The 11,538-nt window shown below is 36.5% G+C and overlaps 2 protein-coding genes and 2 long non-coding RNA genes across 5 annotated transcripts; 2 read left to right on the top strand and 2 right to left on the bottom strand.

The window, feature by feature from the left end:
- The first annotated feature begins 748 nt into the window (after positions 1–748).
- Positions 749–2,092, top strand: LOC114544692 (HMG domain-containing protein 3-like). Its single transcript, XM_028563262.1, has 4 exons — positions 749–1,069; positions 1,199–1,332; positions 1,676–1,852; positions 2,015–2,092. Exons 1-4 carry the CDS (start codon positions 790–792, stop codon positions 2,090–2,092), a joined length of 669 nt encoding a protein of 222 aa, XP_028419063.1. The 5' UTR covers positions 749–789.
- A 291-nt stretch (positions 2,093–2,383) lies between these two features.
- Positions 2,384–3,236, top strand: LOC114544693. Its single transcript, XR_003690511.1, has 3 exons — positions 2,384–2,532; positions 2,609–2,734; positions 3,067–3,236. It is a non-coding gene; the product is annotated as an uncharacterized LOC114544693 (long non-coding RNA).
- Positions 3,237–4,257: 1,021 nt separating this feature from the next.
- Positions 4,258–5,141, bottom strand: LOC114544694. Of its 2 annotated transcripts, XR_003690513.1 has the most exons (4): positions 5,130–5,141; positions 4,721–4,780; positions 4,374–4,438; positions 4,258–4,285 (listed from the first exon to the last, which is right to left on the bottom strand). It is a non-coding gene; the product is annotated as an uncharacterized LOC114544694 (long non-coding RNA). The 2 variants fall into 2 exon arrangements; XR_003690512.1 differs by lacking the exon at positions 5,130–5,141 and having other exon boundaries at positions 4,721–5,052.
- A 1,610-nt stretch (positions 5,142–6,751) lies between these two features.
- Positions 6,752–10,678, bottom strand: LOC114544695. Its single transcript, XM_028563264.1, has 9 exons — positions 10,534–10,678; positions 10,249–10,436; positions 8,959–9,193; positions 8,597–8,736; positions 8,343–8,455; positions 8,014–8,192; positions 7,272–7,442; positions 7,027–7,179; positions 6,752–6,895 (listed from the first exon to the last, which is right to left on the bottom strand). Exons 2-9 carry the CDS (start codon positions 10,416–10,418, stop codon positions 6,752–6,754), a joined length of 1,305 nt encoding a protein of 434 aa, XP_028419065.1. The 5' UTR covers positions 10,419–10,436; positions 10,534–10,678.
- Positions 10,679–11,538: the final 860 nt, after the last annotated feature.

Below are 11,538 nucleotides of genomic sequence, written 5' to 3'. Positions count from 1 at the left end.
AACCTCAGGATGGTCCAAGTGTGGCAAGGGTTCCTGTCCAAATTGTGGTTTGCAATATATAGTTGCCGTTACAAGCCACCAAGTTGTTCAGGATGCAATTTTGAGCTTGGAGGATCATATGTCCCTAAAAAAAAGCCTCGTCCATTGGTGCCTAAGTGTACCTTGGTGGTGCAGCCATCAGACGGGTTATCAATCTACTCGGTTAATACCAGTACCCATGATGATCGATGTATTGTGGTTCGTGAAGAGGCTTCATCTATGTGTCAGCATCACCTGTGTAAACAGAATAGAGCCATTCATATTAACAGCCAAAAAGTGGCAAGCTTTAGTTGTCAGCATTTGGAATCCACCAGAGATTGTACAACTCCTCTTCAGACATTCAATGGGATATCAGATGAGGTCATTTCCAGTTATCTCTGTGATGATGAAACAAAAAAAACCCTGGCAGAAGTGGCAAATGCATCAAAGGCACAGTCATTTCCAGTTGTGTGTGCATGTTTCTCCAACTATGTATTGCGTCTTTGGAATGGCAACCACAAACAACACTGTTGGATATTGCCATGTCAAGGTAACTGAAAAGGAAATTAAATGCTGTTCCAAAGACTGCAAAGGTATGTTGAAGAGCAAGCAGCAAAAGTCCCGAAAAGTTTGCACCCACATCCATCTTTTATTGGCTCTTGGCATTTTTACACACAACGAATGTGTGTCAGCAGACCTTCCCCCCCAATAGTGCCAGACAGTTCCTTGACAACAATTGACAGAAGGGGGAGCAAGTCTCGCAAGGCAACCATGGGACTTAAAATGAAGTTAAAGTTGCCATATGTCATTCCAAAACCCATTATTCAGGCAGCAGGTAAAATGGATTTTTCCGGGTGGCCAGAGCAGTTTGAACCAGACCAAACTTTGTGTGATTTGTGTAAAAGTCCTCTTGGTCAGTCCAAGCCACACCCAAATCAACGTGGGCGATCAATCATAATGACCAATGGATGTCCATTCAAAACAGTCAAAATGCTAGTCAAAGATTGCTCATGTTGCTTTGCTATGCACCAAGTGTTTCCCTACACATTAGGTAAGTATATACAGTTCAATATTTTTTTGTAGTATAGTAATTCTATGTTGACAGGTGAGTTTCTATTTCACAGTGTACATGTTGGCTCAGGGACAAAGGTTAATTTGATTCAATTTTATTGCCTTTTAGGTCTGTTTAATATTAGTGACAAGGTTCTGGTGGCACTTGAAATTCTATTAGACTTCCGAGAATTGTTCAAAAGAGGAGTGCCAATTTCTGTAGCCATAAAAAGTAAATTAGCTGTGATGGTCCAGAAAGTTGAGGTAATTTCAAGATGATTGTGTATGTACTATGCAATAGTATGCTGTACAACTGCCTAGAATCTGTCAGTGTCAGATTAGTCTTAGTATTTACAATAGGACTAGTCTAATAAATTGGCAAATCGTCTGGTATGGGAATTTGTTAAGGCCCTGTTAAACGATGCAATTTTTCTTGAAACTTGCAACTCCACTCTTGACTGATGTAACATTGGCAAAGTGTGACTTCACGAATTAAAATCTCTCAAGAGTAGCATTGCATTGCAAGTTGCAAAAAAAATTGCACTGTGTAACAGGACCTTTAGTCTTGCTCTAAATATTAACAAAGTATCCTGTTGTATTTATTAAGGAATCGCCAACAGAAAATGAGTTGGAAAGTATTGCTACACATTTGTACAATGGGTTTTATTGCTTTGAGGCAATAACTGAACGCAATATGGATTCAGGTGTTTGTGGAATTTGTGGTACTGTTGGTGAAGTGTATTTTGGGGATAGGAATGAAAAAAATTGCTGCAGCATTAGCGAGGTAAAGCATTCATGGACCAGAATGCCACATGAGAATTTTAGTAACATTTTGGTCTTTAGTAGTGTTCAATTATTAGAATGTCCTTGCTGGTCTTTAGCCTGTTCTCAGATCCCTCTGATTTGCCAGGGCTTCTTACACAAAATATTCGCATTTTCATTGTAGATTGATTACTCACCACTACAAGATATAGATTGTGAGGAAGATGATCCTATTTCCTTTGAGATTTCTTGGAGAAATTAAAATACAATTTGGTGGAAAAGACAACCTACACACGATCGGAAAAGGCCACTATCACTTTTCCACCATTCCACCAGTCATAGCCCCATCATTGAGAGGTACAAAATTGTTCAACACTGAAGGGGAAAAAAAGTGCTTTTCTCAAGCAATATGGCAAACCTAATAAGGTTTGTAGCATTACTCATAGTACAATTTAGCCATTCAATTAAAATAATAAATGCAATATATAATACAGCTTGTTTGTGACCATGAATGGTTATTTGGACCAGAATTGATTTTTTAAGTGAATTTAATTATGCATCTGTTGCACAGGTGATCCAGCTCTTTTGCATCATTGGATATCCACTCAAGTAGTTGACATGAACACAATTGAGCAATGCAGTGTCGAGAAGCTAAAAGAACTTTGTCATTTGTGTAATATAGCAATTTCAGGCAAATCAAAGGTATTTACTGTAATTTACGATTGTGACTTGGTATTAATTTGCACGAAATAACTTGCATTTTATTTCTTCGCGTCAGGCAAGAATGCTCATTGATTTGCGGTCATTGTATGAAACCTTGCTGGTTGGTTCATGTCCTTGCCATGGCTTCACAAAAGTGCCAGGGCATACTGGTGGTTTCTACCACATTGTTTGTCGCCATGGCGTAAGTATAGAAATATTTCACCTGCAATGCAACTCTACTTTTGAGACATGTAAATTACAAAGTACAACTTATTTCGTATTGTTCTCTCAGCATATCGAACATCTTCACTGACACTAATTAACATCTCTCAAGAGCAGAATTGCATTGCAAGTTGCGAGAAAAGTTGCACCCTGTAACAGGGCATTTATCATCTTGTTTTCTTAGACAACCGTAGCCCTAGTCTTAGACGTATACAGTGTATACCATTTAGAGCATTTATAAAATTTACATTTATAGAATTTTTACTCTGGGTGTTCTAAAAAATAATCCTTTTGGGTGTCCTTTCCTTTCAGGTAACCGCAGCTTCAAAGTTTCTGACTTTACAGGAGTCAGTAAGACATGCTGCCGATCTCTATTTATCATTTAAGCATATTCCTCTTGTTTTTCTTTGCGACACGGCTTGTGGGTTTGTCAGGCACTTAGAGTGCCGGGTCAGTAAAGAAATGACCGAACAGCTATGGAAAGATAACAGAAGGGTTTTGAGGTACCATCGTTGGATAAACCACCATCAAAGGTATCGTTTACGAAAAATCTACATATTACTGGTGTATTGTGCACATTCATTGCCCTGCAACATTTTTGTTCAGTCAAGGCTAACTTAAGATATGACTGGAAAACAGTTTAGAATATTCTGAAAACCCATAAAATGGAACAAATAAATTATTAATTTTGTCGTCATGACACTTCTAGGAAATGAGTGTCCCTATGCTGACAACAGCAGAATACAGAAAAAGTGACAATGATATGATACAGGTGGAGGATGGTAGCATGATTCATCCATTGACAGGCACATCCAGGAGATATGTTTTAGGTGACAGATTTCACACAGCAAGCAATCCTCACAAGTCACCCCTTTGTGAATATCACAACATAAATCTTTTGTCTCAGTCGAACACGATAAAAACAAGCTATCAAGAGTCCGAAAACAACCGAAAGAATGTGCGACGGTTACGAAGCTCGACAATGCAAAATTTTCCACACACTATTTTTATAACTTTTTGATGGATTTCTATCAAAATGAGGAAATAGTAAAAAAGCAACACGACGTAGCTTCGAGACAGCTAAAACCTGGGCAGATGTTATGCAGGAATTCATATATGCAATTTGTGATAAAAGATGGTGAAAAATAAGCATTAGGGTTATTACTCATCGCGCGCTTGTTGTTACGTTGGGTAGGTGGAGCTCATCAGTCTTGGAAGACAGTCCACCTAGGAGAAGGAAAACTCTGATTTAAAACCCCCGGACTCGTGCAATAAATGGGTCAGGCTGTCCATGTCGGATTCATTGATGCTGCTAATAATTATTGCAATACTTAATGTTTCCTAGGCATGCTGACGAGCCCTGAGATAGGGCAAAACAGCCATTATACACGAATTGTTATACATAGTATTATTTATTGGATCTAGTTTTCATAACTTTTCATATCTTTAGCAAGCAACTGGACGGTTTATTCGTTCTTTAATGTTTTCAATTAAATTATTTTTAGATTTCTGTTTGCAGAAGTCGCACAGCCTATAATGAAAAAAAACAACTTGTTTGAACGTCAATCATATTTATAGGACGTTGAAGTATTAACATTACTGTAAATGTATTGACTTACCACTTTCCTTTAGGTACTCTTTCAATTCCTAGGCACTCCTGATGGTAGTAGCCTTTACCTGGACACTATAGTTATGGTTGAAAAATAAGCAGTTATTGACCGACATTAAGTTTTAAGGAAACTATTAGTGGGATACGAGATGTAGTATCGTTTATTTTACAGATAGTGGAATGAACATAGAAACCTCAACCAGACAACATAAGATTGCTTTTATAAATTTCTCGTACATAAGGTTCTGGGACAAGAAACTCTCGGAACTGAGAAAATATATGCGAGCTTAACTGTTTTACTGCATTTGAGCACAATGCAAAATCGAATCTAGTCTATATGTACTATTTTATACATACGTTCTTTTTGTTTGTGGTTTCACATATCAGCATCATGTCCTCCGATTCTTTATCTCTTTCCTGGAACGATTATGGTATATACATCATTGTATATACATTGTATATACATCGTGCAACTTGCTCTTAATTCAGAACTGCGTGACACAAAGTTCAGAAGTTCTAGCCGGTAAGAGAACTTAGGGGGAAAACTAATGTAAATAAACTGATCAATGATGATAATGTATTTTCCTTTAATGCTGGTATCATGCATGAATAAAAAGGACTTAGACAGGAATTGCACTGGTCCAATATGAATTCGGGGACACGCAAGTTTCCCGTCCGAAAGTTACCGTCTCGTCCAAACAGTGGGAAAATTATGCAGATATTGAAAAATTGTATAAGTACGTCAAGAACTAGATGTATGATTTACCTCTTTGCATGAAACCATTTGTATACTTTAATTTTGCCGGAATTCGGAGGACATGATAATCCACTCGTCCCAGCAGTTGTCCCAACACTTTTATTATCAGATCGTGTAGAGCCTATATGTGATTTAAAAAAAGAAAATATGCTCATCAAAATGTTGATGCAAAAAGTGCATGGATTTGGACAGACACACTTGTTAATCAGAACTTCTTTTACTTACTCCGAGGAAGAACGCCAATAGCACCTTCTGCAAATAATCGCTTTCTGGTGTGCGATTCACCTGTAATTAGTTAAAAGGCATAGACATATTTATGTTATATAATATATATATTATATATACAGTAATTTATATAATCGTACTTGCAAACCACACAAGACACATCGTATATCGTTTACCTCTTGCAGGCATTTCATTTGCTTGCTCGCAGACGTTTTGATCGCCAGTTGCTATTGGGGTTGAATCGGGAATTTTGTCTTGGGAAGTTCTCACGTCTGTTGTATTGTGATCTAAGATAATTGGAAAGAGCAAAATAACGTAAATGAATTGTATGCCGGGCAGCAACAGGTATTGCATTGAGTCAGGTGCACGCAACTGTAGTAACGAGCATAAATATTCGCATGCAAGCTGAATAAGTCAAATAAAACGAACCTATTTCGGGTCTCTTTATTATTTTTTGCGCGACTTCAATGGCCTGTAAATTAATCACAGAAAAACTTGTAACGCTTAAAACTTTATAACATCGTTAAAAAAACATTAAAAAAACTACAAAAGCATCAAAACTCGTTAGTAATTCGTTTTGATAATTTAATATGACATACCCAAGCAAATGTTTTCCTTTTTCTTGGAGTCAGGTTGTTATATCTAGCCTTTGTGTTCGGTGTAAGTTTCTATTTGAATAGCCAAGGATACACCGTGAAACACAGATTAGACAAGTCGTTAAACTGCTCATACAATCTCCTAACTGAGTAAGCCTGCATACCTCTGTAAAACTGAAGTCGAGCTCCTCTTCACTTTCGGTAGGTGTAGTTGTATTTTCGCGATATTGCATGACTTGACTATTTTTAAATGCTATACAAATGTGTTATTAAAGGTTTCAAAAAATTTAATATGCTGATGAAATACTCAAATAGTAATCCTCATCTGATTCTGTTATTTCTGTATACCTTCTAACTTTATCCTCAACTCGTTTTCGAGAGTGTCCAACCTTTCGCAACCTTCGTCCGATATTGTTGTTGCTGGATTGTTCATTTCTTCCATATCACTCTCATTGGGGGCATCATCCCGAATTCCACTGGCTAATGAGTAATATTGTTAGAAAAACGATTACATTCAAGATACAAAACAAGCCTAAACTTCGAACCAGAAAGAATTGCATAGAAACTTTATTTAAAACTTTCTTACCATACGCTATCATATGTTGCGTGAATGGCATCAGTTTCCCCAGAGGAATTCGGTACGCTCTTTTCTGGCAAACGTGTTTCCTTTTAATCATTTGCTCCAAGGTGCATTCCCTGTCTTTGCCGAAGTATATCCCTATTGTCCCCGGCTCCCGTACAAGCGTACTTTGCAATTCTTTGAATTCCTATTAAAACAAACATTTTGTGAAATGCAGTCACAAGACCGCGTTAGACTCCAACACTGTACGTGTTACTCACTGTATGTGAAATATCGACAAAACTGTCGACAGCAGTTGACAGTAGCGCAATGCCTGGAACCTTCATCCCTTCGATGTTGTTGACAGTAACTTTAGGGTGCAGCCATGTAAGAATCTTAAAAGAGATCAGCAAAATCTGTGAATGTTATATCCAAGGAAATCGAACACTGTGTATATGGCGCCATTTAATACTTTATTTTGTCCGGAATTTTTTTTATGTAAATAGAAAAATGAAAGAAAACAAACCGGGTCTTTTTCCTCGGCTATCTTTTCAATGATGTAAGCTTCTAGCCTTTGCATTGTTGAACGTATGCTTACTGTCTGCACCTTTAATAACTCGCCGCATGCAAACAATACGTAATCTTTGGTGTTCGCTTGGTTACCACACGAGAGACGTAACTAGAATGAGAAACATAAGTCATTTAAAAATGAACTCTATTATTGAAAACTAGTCCGATCTATTTTTTGCGAGTTATTTGAGTTTCACATACCAGAGCATTTGCGACAAGTACCGCGGCAATACCAGACAACCACCTTGCCTGCACCTTCAGGTCGTTTTCATCGAAGATCGCTTGGACGACCTCTTCGACAATTTCACGCGCATGTTCAAAAACCTCAGCCCATAACTCCAGGTATTTAATTGCCCAGACAAGCAAAATACCCTATATAACAATGACATATTGGTCATGGATTTTGAAGGTATAGTAGCCTAAAATAACTTATGATTAAGTTGAAGTACACGACGTTTACATTTCCATATAGACTAAAATATACCTTGTTTTCTTGCATGAACTCTCGCATAACCTTCAGTTGCTTGTCGTTAAACTTGGCTTGTTCATTCCGTTCCTTGTTCCAGCTCACGTAATTAAACCTAATAACTCTCCCTACTAATCTACAATGAAACAGATTTCGAAGGTTAATGTTAATAACGTAATTTCAGTTTAAGAATTAAAAGACAATTCATTAATAATTGCATAAGTGTACTACCGGGAAACTTCGGGAGAATTCGTCGATATTAACGTGGCGGCCTTGATGGATGTCATCCCCACCTTATTTGATCCAGACATCAGTCGCCCTTGTGCTTGCAGCAGAAACTCGTTAAAGTTAACATTGGGTTTAGGGTCATCAATCATTATGACCCCAGTCGTTCTCGATGCTATCTCTTGCATTTTCTTTCTAATTAAAATAATTGAAGTCTGCTTTTCAAACATTTGCGAAAAAATTCTTTTATACACAACGTATAATTTTAACGTGAAACTCACGTAGATGTCCACATGTCTGGGAGTCTCCACCACTTAGTAACATTACGTGCAATCGATTGGGAATTCCAACACCCCGAGCAAGGAGATTTAGACTCTCCGATTTCCCTATGCTCCTTTCTTCGGAGAATATCATGCCAATAGAACTCTCTCCTAAATGACGAAGACGTTAAAAACAAAGGTAACTATGAGAAAAGAAATTGAAACATGGTAATACTGTCTATGGTAGTACTGTACAGTGAAGTTATTTACGTCTTTCACTTTCCGCGATTGAGCTACCTGTTCATTCAAACAGTAACTTACTCCAAACATCTTCAGGATTGAGAGCATTCCTCAGCAACCGAGCAACAGTGAACGCTGTTGCCAGCAAAAATGAGTCCATATTAGGGCCCAAGCATTGCGAAAGTAGTATGAACCTTACAAAAAAATGAATATATAATTAAAAAATTATTTGGTATAATCGTTTATGTAGTCCAAGTGACACTTGAAATAGTTGGCCAAAAAAGTCTAGTAGTGCGCTGTAGATGTTTCGTAGCCCAAAAACACCGCATTTTTACCTTGCAACAGAACGATTCAACTTTGCGTAATCGTTCAGTAAGCTTTCGTTAATTTGCAATTGGTGGTTTTTTAAAGACTTGTCCAATATTAGATACTTATGATCAATTGGATCTAACACTTTACCATTCTCAATATGCACCTGTAATAATTGAAATTGAATAATTAAATAAACTAATAAAGAGAACGTTCCCAGTGGCTAAACAAAATGCTTTCAGTTGGAGAAGGGATATAAACTAAACGCAAACTTTAGAAATCAACAGATCTCAATATTCTAGTTTTGGTTGTTTCGTTTTAGAATAGTTATGTTTTTCTTTCAAATGCACAACTAGGTAAATATCTATACAAGCGTAATACAACATACATCATTGGAAATAATCCAGTAGTTATTCCCTTGGTATCCCATGAAACGCGTTTCATGGAAAACCCTTTTGTTCTCCTGTTGGGAGAAGTCTTCTTTCAGGTAGCAGGCGTACGAATGGACGACAGCTGACGTCACGTGCGGCCCCAATAAGAACGTTCCTTCTCCATAAGCAGCTCTTAATGAGTCAATGAAACGTTGCTTGGAGTCGAAACAATTGACGTTCAATACGATAAGTCTGAAAAAATAACCAGATGGCACATGCAATTGTATCGTTCGCGTAGTCTTTGAAAGCTATCTACTTCTAAACTATTCATAAGAACATGTTTATACTTAAAAATCCGGCACATTATAATTAATCCTCGGAAATAAGAAGAAATTGGCAGAAATTGGTCAAAACGTGAGCACTGGAAAACTAATTTTTATAGAGAACTGAGCGAAATTTTCTTTCGAGAAAAAGGCGATCAAAACTTTTGCGGGTATTTTAGTGATGCCAGATTTTTCCACCTCCTACTTCTGTAAGCCTGTTCCTTACGCCTTTGCTAATTGCTGTTTGTGTTTTTTTATTAATCTTAAGGTGTGAAAATAATTTCATTTAATATCAAAGCAAAAAAAGTATATTATCAAATATTACTTTTGTATCCCGATACATATTTTATGTGTATCTATATAGGTGCCATGATAATGTGCCCTAATTATCACACATGCCGCTGCATCGGAAACGCATTGTGAAATTAGTATGGACAATGACGCGGTTGTTTAGAGCCTATATTCATTGTGTAAACTGGCTATATACGATGATGTGCATATTTAAAATACATTTCGTTTAGCGTCTAGTTTATTCCAATTGAGTAACTGTTAATCGTATACATCTAATATCGTATGTATGGAAATGCACAAGTCTGCGCAAGGACACAACAGGACCATTTTCATACTAAAACAAGAAACCACCCGGTACTTTAATGAGTTGCGAAGAACTCGTATAAAAATCCCATTTACAATAAGCTTATGTTGGCCTAGGTTTACACTTTTGCCTTATTGTAGCGGCAGTTTGCGAACAAATTTACTGTTCTTATTCATTCGAATCGTTTGTGACGTTTAAACAACGCATCATTTCAGCTGCGACTTATTTTCGCTCATATATATTGCCCTAATGTGTATATACAACTTCAGTAGTTCCATTTGTTTTTATACACGAAAAACTATATTGTGCACGCGAGCGTATTTACCATGCATAAAAAACTCCAGTGTGCGGAGAAACAATAAATGTATATCGTTTAACACTACACAAACCTGATTGTAGTTTCCTCATCTTCGGAGGCTGAACCACAACAGCAAACCCAATGCCCAGCAGAATTTTCTTCTTCTTTCAGCTTTAGCTTCCCAAATATTTTGAGCGAGAAATCCCCAAACATGGAAAATTTTTTCCCATAGTAAGTTTTGTTGCCAGCCACACAAAACATTGTTAAAACACTTTCAATCTACATACAAAACGAAGATCATATTAATATAGGGATACCAATTACCATATTCTCAATGTTATTGAAAAATAAAAATCTCGTTGCTCGCTTTACTAACCTCAGTGTCAGAAAGATTTATATACGTGCCGAAAGGTCTACAAACTTTCCCACTTGCCAAATAGTGAACTTGCTAAGAGTCGAAGGAGAAAGAGAACGCAAGCATATGATAACTGTTATATATACCCAGTGCTTCCACTTTGGAAAATCAGAAAATCCTTTTTTCTCTCCTTATTTTCACTGAAAATTCCTTTAAAAAATTGTGAAATTTCCTTCACATTTCCTTCAAGCAATTAAAAGAAATTATGTCGAATATGCTCTAAAAAAGCCTTTTCCCAAAATACGATTATCGTAATGTTCAATTTTATCATTGCTCTAAAGTCTGAAAAACTCTGAGTACAATTATACTTTGTAGAGAGCTAAAACTATAAACAGAATTGCATAATTCAAAATATGCCCGTAGCTTCAAATGTCATAGTTTTGGCCTCAATTTACCTTAAATGAATCAACAATCAAAACTTGCAATTAAAAATTTATATAAATTACGTGCTTATAAAAGCATGAAGGAAAAAGGTAGCTACTTAGAAAGTTTTAGTCTTTTAGATGTAATTGTTATAATTTATTTTACACAATTACTATGATTTATACAAAATAGGTATTAAACGAAGCATTTCAAGTAAATTAATGGCATTTATTCCATTTATTAATTATTTTTCGGTTAATAAGTGTTATGCGCAAGGTCTATTTAGTGAGATTTAGACTTATTTTACCACTTTTTTTTCAAAACGATGTAAATATTACTAATTTTGGTAAAATTTTGATATTTCATTCAAATTCGCTTCGTTTTTCTAGAATTTCCCTCAAATTTCCTTTAAAATTTATTTCCTTCAAATTTCCTTCATCTTACAAAAAAATCCTTTTAAAAGGAAATTTCCTTCAAAGTGGAAGCGCTGTATATACCATACGAAGATCACATGACGGCATAAGGTTAATCACACTTAATTAATGACACTTAATTAATGACAAACCATCTATATGGAGTGTAATATGAGACGGAAGGTGCATG

This window comes from Dendronephthya gigantea, unplaced genomic scaffold (genome assembly GCF_004324835.1).
Source record: "Dendronephthya gigantea isolate DGI-Jeju-01 unplaced genomic scaffold, DenGig_1.0 000907F, whole genome shotgun sequence".
Lineage (NCBI taxonomy): Eukaryota > Metazoa > Cnidaria > Anthozoa > Malacalcyonacea > Nephtheidae > Dendronephthya > Dendronephthya gigantea.
The sequence above is the reverse complement of the archived record's forward strand: the minus strand, read 5'-3'. Positions and strand labels throughout refer to the sequence as shown.

What these genes read in the sequence shown, in the direction of transcription:
- LOC114544692 (XM_028563262.1), top strand. Translation starts at nt 790, where the DNA reads ATGGGACTTAAAATGAAGTTAAAGTTGCCATATGTCATTCCAAAACCC. An exon ending in AGTGTTTCCCTACACATTAG is followed by an intron (nt 1,070 to 1,198) that starts GTAAGTATATAC and finishes ATTGCCTTTTAG; the next exon opens with GTCTGTTTAATATTAGTGAC. An exon ending in ATTGCTGCAGCATTAGCGAG is followed by an intron (nt 1,853 to 2,014) that starts GTAAAGCATTCA and finishes TTTTCATTGTAG; the next exon opens with ATTGATTACTCACCACTACA.
- LOC114544695 (XM_028563264.1), bottom strand. Translation starts at nt 10,418, where the DNA reads ATGTTTTGTGTGGCTGGCAACAAAACTTACTATGGGAAAAAATTTTCC. An exon ending in GATGAGGAAACTACAATCAG is followed by an intron (nt 9,194 to 10,248) that starts GTTTGTGTAGTG and finishes TTATTTTTTCAG; the next exon opens with ACTTATCGTATTGAACGTCA. An exon ending in TTGAATCGTTCTGTTGCAAG is followed by an intron (nt 8,456 to 8,596) that starts GTAAAAATGCGG and finishes TTTTTTTGTAAG; the next exon opens with GTTCATACTACTTTCGCAAT.